Source organism: Acomys russatus, chromosome 17 (genome assembly GCF_903995435.1).
Source record: "Acomys russatus chromosome 17, mAcoRus1.1, whole genome shotgun sequence".
In the NCBI taxonomy this organism is placed as follows: Eukaryota; Metazoa; Chordata; class Mammalia; order Rodentia; family Muridae; genus Acomys; species Acomys russatus.
Genome location: NC_067153.1, coordinates 64265958 through 64283798, shown reverse-complemented (window position 1 = coordinate 64283798; position 17841 = coordinate 64265958). Strand labels below are relative to the sequence as shown.

Genomic DNA, 17841 nt, shown 5'->3' with positions numbered 1-17841 from the left:
AAGTGCTCTTACCTACTGAGAAGAGCAGGGTGTGGTGGCGCACGCCTGTAAGCCCAGCACTTGGGAAGCAGAAGCAGGCAGATTGATATGAGTTCAAGATCAGCCTGGTCTACAAAGAGAGTCCAGGATAGCCAGGCCTACACACAGAGAAACCATGTCTCAGAAAAACAAAAAACAAAACAAAACAAAAAAGCCAAAAAACAACAACGAAAAACTACTGAGAAGATTCCCCAGCATTAGAATTTCTTTTCTTTTCTTTTTTTTTTTTAAACAGGGTTTCTCTGTGTAGCCCTGGCTGTCCTGGACTCGCTTTGTAGACCAGGCTGGCCTCGAACTCACAGCAATCCACCTGCCTCTGATTCCTGAGTGCTGGGATTACAGGCGTGCGCCGCCACGCCCGGCTTCTACAAACCTCTTTAATCTAGTATCCTTCATATCCACCATAGAAGAATGTTGTTTTCTCCATTGCCAGCTAGGTTTGACTGATTTTCTTTTTCAAATACAGGCCAGACCCAGCTTTTTAGAGTGACTTATGTAACCCAGTAAACAGACAATTTCTCTTCTATTCCATTCCTTAGGGGCAAATCTATAATTGAAAAAGCTGGTGCACAGAGCTGCTTTAGGGAACTTTTTATGTCCATTTTGTCCTAGATCTCTTTTGCTTTGTTTTGCTTTTTGAGTCAGGGTTTCTCTGTGTAGCCGTGGCTGTCCTGGACTCACTTTGTAGACCAGGTTGACCTCGAACTCACAGAGATCCACCTGCCTCTGCCTCCTGAGTGCTGGGATTACAGGTGTGAGCCACTGTGCCTGCCCGGTACCCTAAATCTCTTTTATTTGAACCGTGTTCTTCAGCCTGTATGCTTTACCTGGAAGGATCTTAGTTGTTAATGTTGGCCTTAGTTATAAACTGGGTAAAGAGGCAGGCTCAGGGTTGGAGACACGGCTCAGAGGTTAAGAGCACTGGGTTTTCTTCCAGAGGTCCTGAGTTCAGTTCCCAGCAACCACATCAAGGCTCACAACCATCTATGGTAAGATATGGTGCCCTCTTCTACCATGCAGACAGAGTACTGTATAAATAAATCTTTAAAAAAAAAAAAAATGCGGGCACTGGCTGTTTTTCCAGAGGACCTGGGTTCAATTCCCAGCACCCCCATGGCAGCTCACAACTGTCTGTAATTCTAGTTCCAGAGGATCCAACACTCTCTTCTGACCTCTGTGGGCACCAGGCATGCACATGGTATATAGACCTATATGTAAATAAAACACCCGTACACATAAAGTAAACTTTTAAAAACTTTTAAGATTTGGGTAAAATGTGGGAGACAGGACCAGTTCAATGCTGTTACCTGACCTTAGGAAAGCTAGGATGGGGCACCTCGTGTGTATTTGTTTTGTAAGGGGCTGTGGGAGAAGGGCCACAGGTGTGGTGTTTGGTGGCTAGTATTCTTTCAAAGTATTTTTAGAGACATATATATCTAATAAAGAAAGTAAAAACAAGAGACTATGCGGTCACTATTTTTAGAAAAAAGACAACAAGAACCATGCTTCAGAGCCGGTCTGCTAAGGGGCTGTGGGAGCCCGCAGCATCCAGGCCATTTCTGTGGCAAGGGTGTTCTAATGAAAGAACAGGGCCAGCGGCCTCCAGGGGCTTTGAATTGCTGCTCTTCATCTGCTCTTTTCACCTCCGCCTTTTAAAAGTAGCAACAGACCCTGTTGTGCAGTAGGCTCGCCTTAGCCACAAACTAGGGCAGACTTTGCCTTACCCTGGACAGAAATCTGTGACATCCTGCCTCAGGCTCCTCTCTACCCTTTTTTTTTTTTTTTTCCCTTGCACTTTTATTTGTCATTGTACAGCCAGCAGCATTCCTGGCCCCTCTGTGGCTGTTGGAGCCCAGGCACACTGCCTGATGAAGGGAGACAGCATTTGGCCAATGGGGCTGGTGTGTGCCATTAGTGCTGGCCACTGGGCCTCTGTCAGCTACAGTTCTGTCCTGGCTCATTAAAACTGTGAGCCAAATAGCCGCAAAGGCGCCTGCTGCAGCACTGTGGGGGGCCAGGAAGTTAAATGGTTCTCCTAATCCTGCATAATTTATCTCCCTGTTAGTCCTCTCGTAAAATACTCCAGTTCAGCCCCACCACAGAGAGCTCCGGTCTGAAATTTCCTGTTTTCGTCATGACCGCTGAGTACCCAGCCTTTCCCTTCTTCTCTCTTTATTGTTACTATTAAAAATTGTTTTACCCTTGTTCCCCACAAGTTTACCTTAATGTTTTTTTCATGCCTAGACTGCACCTCAACAACAGTGTGTCCACTCCTGTTTGCGCCTGATGGTATAAAGCAGTTGGTGATGTGATCTCCTCTCCTCTTTTCCCTGCCATCAGTGCCATTATTTTTCATCTCTTCTATAATCTCCATCATTTTTCTTCTTTCTACTCTTTTTTCATTCCCTCTTTTTAGGGACCAGCATCATCACGACATGTTTCTGTTTAGTAGGTCATTTAAAAGAGCACGGGATGGAGGAGGCGCCCTCCCTTCCCTTTTTCACAGCTCCGTTTCTGTTCCATTTCAGAGATTCACCAATGAGGACCACCTGGCAGTGCACAAGCACAAGCACGAGATGACACTGAAATTTGGCCCAGCCCGAACTGACTCAGTCATCATGGCAGGTATCTGCTGTCCCCAAAACCATGTCCTTTGCTGTCACTAAACAGTTAAGATTAGTCCAGGGCCCAGATGTCCTGGGAGCTGTACGCCCTTCTCCTGTCACAGTCCCTTCTGTGATCTGCACTAACAGCTCCCTTGCTCCTACTGCAAGGCTCCGTTCTATTTTTAACAGTACGCTTGTGCTCTGTGGCTTGTGAGCAAAGGTGTTTTGAGATTTTGTCTTCACTTTTGTCAGTCTGTTCTCCCCTTGCCTTCTATCTACTAAGATTTTGGAAGAGCTACAGTCAGAAGACCTTTGGCATATTTCCTCACCCTCAGTGGAGGAGGGGAACAAAAGAAGGCAAACCTCTGCCACTGGGTGTCAGCTTCCCTCTAGCAGGCCGATTATCAGTTCAGAAACCAGCTTCCTTGTGAACCCAGACACCACTGAGGGCGCGTTTCCAAAATACAAACAGGACATTTAGTCACTGGGACTTTCCTATCCGTTGTGTGACCTGGAACCTCTTATAGTTGCAGATGTTGTCTGTACTGTCCTCAGGAGCAGTCTTAGCCCTCGTTTCGAAGCTCTGCAGTAGTTCTTTTGTACACTTTGCAGTTGCAGCTAGACAGATGTGCAGAGAAGAATGGGCTTTCTTTCTTTCTTTCTTTTTTGAAACAGGGTTTCTTTGTGTAACAGCGTAACGGCTCTGGCTGTCTTGGAACTTGCTCTGTAGTCCAGATTGGCCTTGAACTCATAGAGATCCACCTGCCTCTGCCTCCCAAATGCTGGGATTAAAGCCCTGTCCCACCACCCTGGCGGGCTTTTTCTTTTGATACTATAAGAGTTTCTAATATAGGGGCTGGAGAGATGGCTCAGCAGTTAAGAGCACTGGCTACTCTTCCAGAGGTCCTGAGTTCAATTCCCAGCACCCACATGGTGGCTCACTACTATCTATAATGTGATCTGGTGCCTTCTGGTGTGCATGAAGACATAGCACATATACATAAAATAAATAAATAATCTTTTTTAAAAAAGTTTCTAATTTAGCCTGTTCCAAACAGGCTTAGCTTAATAGCTAATCAGGAGTGCATTTAGTTGATGGCTATTACATCAATGAATAAATATAGCCAGTTTATAATTTTAATTACTGCTTGCAAACATGTTACCTTAGACTTATAAGAGGAGGCAGAACCTTGAAAAAGCCTTGTCCTTGTATATCTCCTCCTCCTTATTAACTCATTGCGTATTAAATATCTACTGCTGTACTGTGTGGGCTTGTCACTTTTCTTGGAGTTTATAGATTATTAATCCCTGGAAAAGGATATGAGCAGTGACAATATCAATAATATTTTTTAAAGATTTATTTTATTTTTCGTATGTGAGTGCTTTATCTATAGAAGAGGGCATCAGATAACATCCTAGATGGTTGTGAGCCACCATGTGGTTGCTGGGAATTGAACTCAGGACCTCTGGAAGAGCAGGTGCCCTTAGCCTCTGAGCCATCTCTCCAGCCCAGATTATTTTTTAAAGACAGGGTTTCCCTGTATAGCTCTGGCTGGCCTGGAACTCAATATGTAGACCAGGCTAGCCTGGAACTCACAGGGATCTACTTGCCTGTGCCTCCTGAGTGCTGGGACTAAAGACAGCCACCACCACACCCTGCTGGAGATGCCAGAGAGGGAGTGAGATATCCTGGAGCTGGGCCACAGCCACTGTGAGCTGCTGCCATGGGTGCACTCTTAACTACTGAGCCATCCAGCCATCTGCCCCTCTTTGAGATTGGATCTCACTAGCTCAGGCGCACCTTGAATTTGAGATCGTCTTTCGTTGACTTCCTGGAAACTGGGATCAAGGGCAAGTGCCACCACTGCCCAGCTAGTGCCACACACTGTGATTTAAGGTGTGTGTGCTGGCTTAGGAGGCAGAGACAGGTGGGCCTCTGAGTTTGAGGCCAGCCTGGTCTGCAGAGTGACTTCCAGGACAGCCAGGGCTACACAGAGAGAGAAACCCTGTCTCGAAAAGCAAAACAGAAGAAGTGTGTGACACTGTGTTTGGCAGAGAAAATGTTCTTTGCTCTTCATTCAGTTTTTGAGTACTCAGAGCAACACCTGGGACTTTACCCTCCTGTGTGGACTGCCGGTCTACCTGCTGCTGAGGTATAGATCTGCTATAGACTGCTGGTCTACCTGCTGCTGAGGCATAGATCTGCTATAGACTGCTGGTCTACCTGCTGCTGAGGTATAGATCTGCTATAGACTGCTGGTCTACCTGCTGCTGAGGCATAGATCTGCTATAGACTGCTGGTCTACCTGCTGCTGAGGTATAGATCTGCTATAGACTGCTGGTCTACCTGCTGCTGAGGTATAGATCTGCTATAGACTGCGGCTCTACCTGCTGCTGAGGTATAGATCTGCTATAGACTGCCGGTCTACCTGCTGCTGAGGTATAGATCTGCTATAGACTGCTGGTCTACCTGCTGCTGAGGTATAGATCTGCTATAGACTGCTGGTCTACCTGCTGCTGAGGTATAGATCTGCTATAGACTGCCGGTCTACCTGCTGCTGAGGTATAGATCTGCTATAGACTGCCGGTCTACCTGCTGCTGAGGTATAGATCTGCTATAGACTGCGGCTCTACCTGCTGCTGAGGTATAGATCTGCTATAGACTGCGGGTCTACCTGCTGCTGAGGTATAGATCTGCTATAGACTGCCGGTCTACCTGCTGCTGAGGTATAGATCTGCTATAGACTGCTGGTCTACCTGCTGCTGAGGTATAGATCTGCTGTAGACTGCGGGTCTACCTGCTGCTAAGGCATAGATCTGCTATAGACTGCCGGTCTACCTGCTGCTGAGGTATAGATCTGCTATAGACTGCCGGTCTACCTGCTGCTGAGGCATAGATCTGCTATAGACTGCGGGTCTACCTGCTGCTGAGGTATAGATCTGCTATAGACTGCCGGTCTACCTGCTGCTGAGGCATAGATCTGCTATAGACTGCGGGTCTACCTGCTGCTGAGGTATAGATCTGCTATAGACTGCCGGTCTACCTGCTGCTGAGGCATAGATCTGCTATTGATTGCGGGTCTACCTGCTGCTGAGGTATAGATCTGCTGTAGACTGCGGGTCTACCTGCTGCTGAGGTATAGATCTGCTGTAGACTGCTGGTCTACCTGCTGCTGAGGCATAGATCTGCTATAGACTGCGGCTCTACCTGCTGCTGAGGCATAGATCTGCTATAGACTGCTGGTCTACCTGCTGCTGAGGCATAGATCTGCTGTAGACTGCTGGTCTACCTGCTGCTGAGGCATAGATCTGCTATAGACTGCCGGTCTATTTGCTGCTGAGGTATAGATCTGCTATAGACTGCTGGTCTACCTGCTGCTGAGGTATAGATCTGCTATAGACTGCTGGTCTACCTGCTGCTGAGGCATAGATCTGCTGTAGACTGCTGGTCTACCTGCTGCTGAGGCATAGATCTGCTATAGACTGCTGGTCTACCTGCTGCTGAGGCATAGATCTGCTATAGACTGCTGGTCTACCTGCTGCTGAGGCATAGATCTGCTATAGACTGCTGGTCTACCTGCTGCTGAGGCATAGATCTGCTATAGACTGCTGGTCTACCTGCTGCTGAGGCATAGATCTGCTGTAGACTGCTGGTCTACCTGCTGCTGAGGTATAGATCTGCTATAGACTGCTGGTCTACCTGCTGCTGAGGCATAGATCTGCTATAGACTGCTGGTCTACCTGCTGCTGAGGTATAGATCTGCTATAGACTGCTGGTCTATCTGCTGCTGAGGTATAGATCTGCTATAGACTGCTGGTCTATCTGCTGCTGAGGTATAGATCTGCTATAGACTGCTGGTCTACCTGCTGCTGAGGTATAGATCTGCTATAGACTGCTGGTCTACCTGCTGCTGAGGCATAGATCTGCTGTAGACTGCGGGTCTACCTGCTGCTGAGGTATAGATCTGCTATAGACTGCTGGTCTACCTGCTGCTGAGGCATAGATCTGCTGTAGGCTGCTGGTCTATCTGCTGCTGAGGCACGGCATAGATCTGCCACATACATTCCAGCACGGTAAGTTGGCTGTAATCAGATCTTCATTTTAGTGACTGAACGTGCCTCCTAAAGGAGCCCCTCCTCACTGCTGCTCGATGACACCAGCGTTCTCAGTCTGGGGTTGTTTGGGTTCCTCTCCAGTTCTTTCTTTTGCAGCCCTTCCGTCAATCAGCCTGTAAGTAGAGAAGGGCCTCAGCAGGGTGTGGTGGTGCCTGCTTGTGACCTCAGCACTTGGGGAACAGAGGCAAGAAAACCCAGAGCTCAAGACCATCCTCAGTTCATAGCAAGTGTTACTTTGTGGCCCTGAGTGAGGCAGCACATTATAGTGGGGAGTGTGTGAGTGAGCGAGCCTGTGGCCCAAGGCGCACGCTCCCTCAGAGAAACGCTTCTAGTGCTCTTACAGGTCCTAGAGCACCAAGGACTCGGCCTAGGATTTAACACATGGATGTTTGAGCAGCGTCCCAGCCATAGCTTTCCTCCTCTTCTTGCCGTCGTTCCCATCATGCTCTGCTCCTCGCTGGCCTCCCTACTGGGCTCACTCTGCACCATCCTGCATGCTCTTCAGAAGCTAGTCTTCATGGTGGCACACGCCTCTAACCCCAGCACTCGGGAGGCGGAGGCCAGGAGACCAGCCAGAGGGACCCTTACTTTCAAAAAGCTCCAGTCAGCTGTTACCCCAGTCTCTACAAAGTGAGTCCAAGACAGTCAGGGCTCTTGTTACACAGAGAAACCCTGTCTTGGGGAAAAGGAAAGAAAAAAGAAAACTAGTCTTCACGCTCTGCTCCTAGGTCACAGTCTCTCACTGTTCGTTCTCTTCAGGGTGAATTTATACCTGGCTCTATAGACTTTCCATAACCTAGCCTCATGGTACTTAGCCAATTTTATTTTATTTTATTTTATTTTTCTTTCTTTCTTTTTTGTTTGTTGTTTGTTTTCATGGCAGGATTTCTTTGTATAACCTTGGCTGTCCTGGACTCACTTTGTAGACCAGGCTATCCTCAAACTTGCAGAGATCCACCTGCCTCTGCCTCCCAAAGGTACTTACCCAATTTTATATGCAAATTATATGTATAAAATACAAATCTTTTGCCAAGCGTGACGGCACACGCCTTTAATCCCAGCACTCGGGAGGCAGAGGCAGGTGGGTCCCTGTGAGTTCGAGGCCAGCCTGGTCTACAAAGTGAGTCCAGGACAGCCAAGGCTACACAGAGAGACCCTGTCTTGAAAAACCAAAAACAAAATACAAATCTTTTCATCAAAACAAATGGTTTTCTCCTAACCCATGTAAGATGACCTTTCCCTCCCTTCTCTGTGTCTTTACCAGCATTATTCTTCTTATTTTTCTTAGCTCTTTCTTTTCTTCTTTTAAAGATTTATTTATTTTGTGTATATGACTGCTCTACCTGCATGGCAGAGGAGGGTATCAGATTCATTATAGATGGTTGTGAGCTACCACGGGTTGCTAGGAATTGAACTCAGGACCTCTGGAAGAGCAGACAGTGCTCTTAACCTCTATGCCGTCCCTCCAGCCTTCTTTTTCTTTTCTTTTTTTTTTTTTTTCCCAAGACAGCGTTTCTCTGTGTAGCCTTGGCTGTCCTGAACTCTCTTTGTAGACCAGGCTGACCTCGAACTCACAGAGATTCACCTGCCTCTGCCTCCCGAGTGCTGAGATTAGAGGCGTGCACCACCACTGCCCAACTAGCCCCCTTTTTCTTAGCTCTTAAGGTTTCTCTTCTTTGTACAATCCAAAACAATATTCTAAAGCCTAGCTCAAGTCTTGTTTGAAATTTTTCCTAACAATCCTAGTAATGTATTTTTATTTTTTTATATTTTATTTATTTATTTATTTTTCTTCCCCAAGACAGGGTTTCTCTGTGTAGCCTTGGCTGTCCTGGACTCACTTTGTAGACCAGCCTGGCCTCAAACTCACAGCAATCCACCTGCCTCTGTCTCCCGAATGCTGGGGTTAAAGATGTGCGCCACCACCTCCCAGCTATTTATTTTATGTATATGATAATTTTATTCTACATCTCAAAAAGCACTTAATTTTTGCACAGTGTGGTGCTATCTACATATATTAGTTTTATTTACTTAACTAAAAAGCATTCTCTATAGAAAGACCTATGTCTTATATTTGGCCTCCTTATCTCTTCTCCAGATGGGCATCCAAGCTTATGGATGTAACATCAAAGCAAACAGAAGTATTCAATAAATACTTAGGAACCATTAGAACAGACTAGGCATTGTTATATATTTTCAGATTGTTTGTTCAGGAAGCAGAGCATTGAAGGTTAGAGGCCACCTGGAAGATGAGGAATCTGGCTTAGTACAGGGGAGATTTTAAAATTACACCAAGAAATGGGCATGGGTGGCAGCAGGGTGTAGACATGTGCAAGACTCAGGCCTGAGCTCCCAAAGGCCGCCAGCTTCAGCCGCCTGCCCTGCTCCACCAGAGCTGTATCCAGTGTCCCTCCTCACTGAAGAGGATTCCACCTCGCCTCACTTTAGGATGGAAAGTGGCTTTGTCTTTAGCCAAACAAGAGGCCAGAGAACCTTTTAGAAGAATTTTAGGAAGCAGTAGTGACTTTTCTAAACACACTGACTCAGAAGAGCTTTTGTGTAAGTTTTTTAAAAAAAGTTTCCATGGAGAATCCCACTGGACTATTTCCAGTTAACCATGCTAAAAAGGACAACTTGAGCCCCTCGGTCTTTCCTTAAAATATAATTGAAACATTATTCTGTTTGCCCGAGTAGTAGTTTGGGGTAGGAAATGAATCCTTGAGGTGATAAGCACATCAAAGAAAACCATCAAAATAGAATTAGGCCCAGGGGTCAAGGTTCAACTTTAGAAAAGCAGGGAAGGCGAGAGAAGAGCTGAGATCTGAAGTTTAGTGCAGCTAACTGGAAATCCCCACACTGCACAGGGACGCTTTCCTCCCTTAGCACAGGAGCCGGTCCCGTGGCACGTTGCTGTAATCCCAGTACTTGGGAGGCAGTGGCAAGAAGATTGCAAATTCCAGGATAACCTGGGCTTCTCTCCAAAAAGTCAAAAGAAAAGGCAGAGCCAGTGTGTCGAGAAAAAGTTTTGCACAGCCCCTGTGGGCATATTCTGACTAGTAAATCTAAGGCAAATAACCTGGTTTCCGGAATTTGCTCTGGGCCCATGTCTCTAAGAAATAAGCCCTGTTGTTTGTAGTTTCCTTTTCTAACTCTAACATGACTGTGTTATTCCCTAGTCTAGTCTAGAACAGCTTCAGAAAGGAGCAGTCCTGTAGCTCAGTGATACATGGCTGCCATTCCTTGTTAGGTGGCAGGGCCTGAGCAAACTCAGCAGTCTGGTCCTCAGTTTGTTTTCTATCAGACTTTAACACCTGCCTGCTTTCTGCATACTCACTGTAAACCTAGCAGGATGTACATTTAGAGGGAAACAATGCTTACATTTAGTTTTCCTTTTTCTTTTCTTTCTTTCTTTTTTTTTTGTTTTGTTTTGTTGTTGCTTTTTTTGAGACAGGGTTTCTCTGTGAGGTCTTGACTATCCTAGAGTCCCTTTGTAGACTAGACTGGTCTTGAACTTAGGCCTGCCTCCACCTACCTGAGTGCTGGGATTACAGGCATGCGCCACTGCACCAGCTTAATTAATTTTCAAATCTAGAGGTTTCATGAATCTTTACTTCATGAATGGTTTTTGTTTTTATTGGAGTGAAAGGTGTAAATATAGCAGTGAGACAAAAAAACATTGTCCTGTCGCCCGCCTGCTGGCCTTGAGACGGGGCAACACACAGAGGCACCCGCTGGTAGCTCAGAACCACCATCCATCCACTAAAATTCCCTAAAAGCCCTTTGCTAACACAGACTCTCTGATTTCCAAATAGAAGAATAAAAATACGATCCCCATTACACTCTTTGTCTTATACTCTCCTTTTCTTCCCATGTGGACAGATCAGACGCCCACTCCAACTCGCTTCCTGAAAAACTGTGAGGAGGTGGGCCTCTTCAGCGAGCTGGCCAGTTCCTTTGAACATGAGTTTAAGAAAGCTTCAGATGAAGACGAAAAGAAGGCAAGTGTGACTAAAAAAAGACTTAGACTATTTTCATTTTGCTTTGAAATAGTTTGCTTGACTATTTAGGATCCCAAATCATGAGCCTAGGTCCATCAAGTCAGACATTACTCAGTGACCCTCGTCACTTGTCCTGATCTTTCAGGGCAGGACTGAGACAGGCCTCACCATTTAACTGGGGATAGCCTTTCTGTCACTGTGTAGCCCAGGGTGACCTCAAGACCACGGGGATCCCTTGCTTTGTCATGCGAGGCCTGAGATGACAAGCATGTGCCACCGTATCATACCTGGCATCAGGTAGAGATTTAGCTGATCTACCAGCAAAGGTCTGTCTTCACCAGAACTCAGATCTCCTACCCTCCAGTGAGGCATTAAGTGATATATTTTAATTAATTAATTTTTCTGTGTGTGTGCTATATGGTAGTATATGTATTGTGTCCCTGACTTTACTCACATGTGTGGAGACCAGAGATCTACATTGACTGTCTTCCTTGTCTCTGTCCACCTTATATGTTGAAGCAGGGTCTCTCGCCAAACCTGGAGTGCATTCATTCCGTTTGGGTTGCTGGCCAATGAGCTCCAGGGACCTGAGCATTGGAGACAGGTTCTCTGGCCTTATGGGCTGAGGGTCTTAACTCAGCCACCAGGCACTTCTCTGGCAGTTCCCTTAGTAATCTATTGTTTCCCTTGTGAATATGTTGAATTTACTAAAAGAATATGACTTGAGGAGCTGGAGAGAGGGCTCAGTGGCTGAAAGTGCTCACTGCTCTTGCCAAGGGTCCAGCTTCAGTCCCAGTGCCCACTCTGGCAGCTCACAGCCACTCCGGGAGACTGTACGCACTCTGGCGTTCTATAGTGCAATATTCATATGTTGTACACCTAAATGATAATAAAAATTTTGAAGAATATCAATTGGGAAGTTGAGGCAGAGGATTACAATAGACTAAAGGTCAGACTGGGCTAAATAGTAAATTCCAGGTCAGCTTGAGCTACAGAGTAAGACACTCAAACAACCAAACAAAAGTATGAATCACTCAGATGTTTATTTGCCAAATATCCTTTTGTGGAGGAGGATGTTAGACCTGTAACTCCGTGGTGGAGTGCTAATCCCCATAGGGCCTGAGCTCACCCACCCAGCCATAGACAGAGACAATCCCACTGTTAAACACTGACTGTTTGGGGATGGATTTATTTATTTATTTGAGAAAGGGTTTCATTGCTGTGTAGTCCTGTCTGGCCTCAAATTCGTAGACATCTGCCTGCCTCTGCCTCCTGAATGCTGGGATTAAAGACTCCTTTGGGCCGGGCATGGTGGCTCACGCCTTTAATCCCAGCACTCGGGAGGCAGAGGCAGGCGGATCGCTGTGAGTTCGAGGCCAGCCTGGTCTACGAAGTGAGTCCAGGATGGCCAACGCTACACAGAGAAACCCTGTCTCGAAAAACCAAAAAAAAAAAAAAAAGGCTCCTTTGTGTTATTTTTATTCAGTTACCTAGCCAACAAATGTGTTGAATTTCCCCCCTTTTTTGTCTCAGTACGTGTGGTTTTGCATTCAAGTAGCTTTCTAGTACTACTTGATACATAGGACAGTGGTTCCCAACCTTCCTAATGCTGTGACCCTTTAACACAGTTCCTCACGCTGTAGTGACACCCAAAATTTTTTTCATTGCTACTTCATGACTGTAACTTTGCTACTGTTATAAATCATAATGTCTGATCTGCTACCCCTGTGAAAGGTTGAGAACCACTGACAGCATTAAAGAAAATTGTTTTTACTTGAGTGTGTTAGCACACATCTGTATTTGCCACCCTTAAGAGGCTGAGGCAATATAATCACCACAGGTTTGTGACTCAATTACAGAATAAAATAAAGCCAGGCATGGCGCAGCACACTTGTAATGCCAGCACTCGGGAGGCAGAGGCAGGTAGATCTCCGAGAGTTCAAGGCCAGCCTGATCTACAAATCGAATCCAGGACAGCCAAGGCTACACAGAGAAACCCTGTCTCAAAAGACAGACATACAAACAAGAAGGAGGAGAGTTCTGAAAAAGCAAAATCAAAAGAAAGTGATCCCAATGGAGTAAGAGGCTTGTAGGAGAAAGAAATACAGAAAGATCAGGTGGGTGTGTATTACCCGGCAGTGTGCCCATGTAGCACTTATGAGGCAGGAGCAGGAGGTCACACATCCTTGGCCAGTCTGGATAACACAGCAAGACCCTGTCCAAAGTAGGCAGGGAAGAGGAAAGGTCAGTTTACTCAGTTAGCATTCAGGGTTATCAGCTGCTAGTTAAAGTCAGGGCTTGAGGGCCAGAGAGATGACTCTTCCAGAGAACCCAAATTCAGTTCCGAGAACCCATACTGGACAGCTTACAGCCACCTGTAACCCAGCTCTAGGAGATCCAGTGGGTCCACAGACATCTGTACACAGGTGCACACACCCACAAAAAGACACACATGACATAATTCAAAATAATGGTAAAATCCTTAAAACGAGGCCTGCAATTATATCTGTATACTAGATGTACATATTAACACATGGATCTCACATGAGGGTTAGCACATGAGGAAAGTTCCCCCAGGCGCAGATAAATAAGCATACTCATAACTGATGTCACCGCTCAACTTAAATTGTAAGAGTGTAAGGTAAAGTACCAGTGCTGGTGCCGGGGTGCCTTTCTCAGGTGCTCCTCCACTGCTGGTGCTGGGGTGCCTTTCTCAGATGCTCCTCCACTGCTGGTGCTGGGGTGCCTTTCTCAGGTGCTCCTCCACGTTTTGCTTTGGGTTTTGGTGAGTCTATGTGTGTCCACAGAAGAGGGCATCAAATCCTCTGGAGCTGGAGTTACAGGAAATTGTGAGCTGTCTGATGTGGGTGCTGGGACTGAAACTCAGGTCCTTTGCAAAAGCAGCAACTGTTCTTAACTGCTAAGCCATCTCTCCAGCCCCTTCATCTTATTTTTTTGAGACGGGGTCTGAAACTGAGCCTGAAGCTTGCACGAGTCATTGACCAGCAAGTCTCCAGTGTCCTGTCTCTACCCACCAGCGTTGTGCTGGGTTACAAGTTCCTGCTGCATGATTAGCCCTTGTTTGAGTGCTGGAGAGTCCAAACCAGTTCCTTGGACTTGTACAGGAATCCCTTTACTCCCAAGCCACCCTCCCGGCCCAACCTCACTTTTGAAATTAGGAAAACTCAGTAGCATGTGTTTGCATTTCCATTTTCAGACTTTTTGTGGTTGTTGTTTTTAATTTTTTAAGATTTATTTATTTATTATGTATACAGTATTTCCCCTGCATGTATGCCTGCAGGCCAGGAGAGGGCACCAGATCTCATTGTATATGGTTGTGAGCCACCATGTGGTTGCCAGGAATTGAACTCAAGACCTCTGGAAGAGCAGACAGCGCTCTTAACCTCTGAGCCACCTCTCCAGCCATCGTCGTCGTTGTTGTTTTTGTTTTTTTGAGACAGGGTTTCTCTTTGTAGCCTTGGCTGTCCTGGACTCGCTTTGTAGACCAGGCTGGCCTCAAACTCATGGAGATCCGCCTGCCTCTGCCTCCCAAGTGCTAGGATTAAAGGCGTGCGCCACCACCGCCCGGCTCAACCTTTGCTTCTTACTTAAATTTTTAAATTGTATGTGTGGTTGTTTTGCCTGCTGCGTGTGTGTTTGTGTATCACTAGTGTGCCTGGTGTCCAAGGAGGCCAGAAGAGAGTATTGGATCCCCTGGAACTGGAGTCACAAATGGTTGTAAGCTACCAGTTGGAACTGGGAATCAAATCCAGGGCCTCTGGAAGAGCAGCAAACACTCTAATCTGCTAAGCCATCTCTGCAGCCCCAGTTACCCCCTTTCTGTGTATGGGTCCTGAGATCAGACTCAGATCATCAGTTTGTTGGCAGGTGTCTCTATCTGCATCTCACTCACCCAGGGAACTTACTTCTCATGAGTTTGCCTATAGAGTTTGATATGTCAGGTGTGGTGGAGCATAAATGCTGTCCCAGCGCGTGAAGACAGCTCAGGGTCCCAGGACAGCCTGGGCTACTTAGCAGGAACCTCTCTCAAAACAGTAATAATGAGAAGAGGTTGAGGGTTGCTGAGATGGCTCAGAGAATGAAAGGCATAAGCTGGATGAGCCAAGGTCAAGTCCCAGAACCCAGGATGGAAGGAGAGAACTGACCCCTGTCCTGACCTCCACTTACAGGCCATGGCATGTACATATGCATGCATATAAACATTTGTGTGTACACACACACACACACACACACACACACACACACAAATAAAAGAAAATCATTTGCTAGGGGCACTGACACACACCTTTAATCCCAGCACTCGGGAGACAGAGGCAGGCAGATCTCTGTGAGTTCGAGGCCGGCCTAGTCTATAGAGCGAGTTCCAGGACAGCCAGGGCTACACAGGGAACCCTGTCTGGGGGGGTGGAGGAGGGGTTCTCCATCTTTCATATGCATATGTAGCATACACTTGATTGCACACATGTACACACTAAAAAGGTAAAGAAAAATATGAAAGAAAAAATTTTAAAGTTTCCTGCCTTACAGCTAGCTCACTTGACACTTGAGGGAGTAGTTCATAGTTTGCCAGGCCTTCCCTTGGTGTGTATCTTTCAGTGTTTTTGTCGATCTGTCCAGTGGTGGTCCTTACCTCCCCTTGGAGAAAAGCACACATAGAGTTGAGTATCATCTCCAGGGTATTTAATGAGCCGGAAACTCTCCGGAACCACAGCTTCTGTAGGAGATAGCCCTCGGGAACTGTAAAGGGCACTAACTTTTCCTTAGCAGCCTTCCCATCAGTGCAGTCTTCAGAGATTTCAGAAAGAGCTAAATTTGCTCTGACATTTTAGCAGTGTAGAAAAAATGAAGCAGAAACAAAATCCTTTGGTGTTTGTTTCTTTTTTAAAAAGATTTATTTGAAAAAAAACAAATAAAAAATTAAAAGATTTATTTATTATTATGTATACAGTGTTCTGCCTGCACATATACTTGCAGGCCAGAAGAGGACATCAGATCACGTTATAGATGGTGGTGAGCCACCCGGTGGTTGCTGGGAATTGAACTTAGGACCTCTGGAAGAGGAGACAGTGCTCCTAACCGCTGAGCCATCTCTCCAGCCCCTTTGGTGTTTCTTACCCTTATGAGATGGAGCAGAATCACTGCTACCTCTTTAGCATGGTACACTGGATTTAGTGTGCTGCTCAGGCTTCCAGAGGTGAAGATAGCAGATGATGGTGCACATCTGCCATCTTGCACTTGGGACATGGAGGCAAAAGATTATGAGTTCAAGGCCAGCCTAAGCTACATGGTTGGGACCATGTGTGGGGATGGGGGCGGGGGTGGGGGAGCAAAGGAAATGGTAGGAACAAACTCCCTTTTCACCAAGAAGCCTAGGACATAGGAAGAGAACAAAGGATACACTTTGACGTGAGACTGACCTGCAAGGCCGGCCCTCTTGTCACAGTGCAGCGTCAGGTTGTTGCCCCTGTGAAGCCATTTACAGCTCTAGTTAGGTCAGGTAGTTGCACTTCTGCCAGGAAACTTCTTTTCTTCTGCCTTCTCTGGTACTGCTTCTAAGGCCAAGCTCTACTTTCCTTGATTGATGAGATGACCCGCCCTTCCTTTCTTTGATTTTTCCCAAACCCTGGGCCTGGTGTTTCTAGCCTCCTGCCCTGAACAGACTGATCACCATCTCGCATGCGAGTTCCCCAGAAAGGATCTTTCTGCTTGTTTGTAGTGCTTTAGTCACTAGTTTGTCTTCTGTTGCTTTTGACAACTGGGTGACCGAGCGTTCTGGTTGGCAGAGAAGCTGTTTGCAGCTTTCCAGTGGCCAGAAACGCTAGCTGGGAATCGACAGGGACTTGATTCAAGAGTCTTTTACTTTGCTGGAAAATTGTATGGATTTAAGTGGTATTTATTTTACTTGTTTTCAGGCATTAAAAGTACTTGCTTGCAGCTGGTGTTATCTTTGTTTTAGGAATGAAAGCCCCAAGAAGATAGAGTGACTTGGCCAGTGTCTATATAAAGCATGAATCCACATTTTTTTGGTACTTGCAGTTCAGTGCTTTGGCCAAAAGCTGGACTTTTTTGCAGCATATGCCCTCATCTCATCACTAGCATTGTGAGCCTGAACTCTGTTTGTCTTTTGTTCCTATCAGGGTGCTGCTGGGCCTCTTGACATGTCTCTGCCTTCTACACCAGATATCAAAATCAAGGAGGAAGAGCCAGTGGAGGTTGACTCATCACCCCCTGACAGCCCTGCATCTAGCCCCTGTTCCCCTCCATTGAAGGAGAAGGTACTTGCTCTCTCAGGAGTCATCCCAAGCGTTGGTTTTGATCATAGGTGGTGTGAGAAGGGTTAATGAGGTTCAGAGAAACGATTCTTTTCTTTTTCCCTTTCATTCCTTCTGTCCCCGTTCCTTCCTCGACAGCGTCTCATCTGTGTAGCCCAGGCTGGACTTGAACTCGGTCTCCTGGCCTAGTTCTTTAAAATGCTAGGACTATGGGTGCATAGCTCTGTGCCCTATTTGAAAGGAATATTAAATAACTTAAGTAATGTATATAAACTACACATACTCAGCCATCCATCAGTTTCACTTCCAGCTCTGAATAGAAGAGCGATTAGTTTGTATGTGTACCAACAGAAATAAGTAAGAACATGCATACAAATATTATTCATTTTTTTAAAAAGTGTCTGGCTAGGTGGTGGTGGCGCACGCCTTTAATCCCAGCACTCTTAGGGAGGCAGAGGCAGACGGATCTCTTGAATTGGAGGCTAACCTATTCTACAAAAGAGAGTCCAGGACAGCCAAGGCTACACAGAGGAGCCCTGTCTTGTGGGTGGGTGGGTGGGGTGGCCAGACAGTGGTGGCGCACGCCTTTAATCCCAGCACTTGGGATAGGGCGGACCTCCATTACTTCAAAGCCAGAGTAGTGTACAGGTGAGTTCCAAGAAAGCCAGGGCTACACAGAGAAACTCTGTCTCAAAGGGGGAAAAAATGTCTGGGAGGGAGAGAAATAGCTTAGTGAGTAAAAGTTCCTGCTGCACAAGCATGAGAGCCCAAGCGCAAACCCACAAACCC

At 46.4% G+C, this 17841-nt stretch overlaps 1 protein-coding gene across 1 annotated transcript in view; it reads left to right on the top strand.

Moving 5' to 3' along the window:
* Positions 1-17841, top strand: part of LOC127201755 (cyclic AMP-dependent transcription factor ATF-7) — a 59006-nt gene that overhangs the window by 27486 nt on the left and 13679 nt on the right. The window contains exons 2-4 of the mRNA XM_051160490.1: positions 2568-2664; positions 10641-10759; positions 16918-17055. Coding sequence (XP_051016447.1) covers positions 2568-2664; positions 10641-10759; positions 16918-17055 — 354 coding nt within the window. The remainder of the gene's footprint in view (positions 1-2567; positions 2665-10640; positions 10760-16917; positions 17056-17841) is intronic.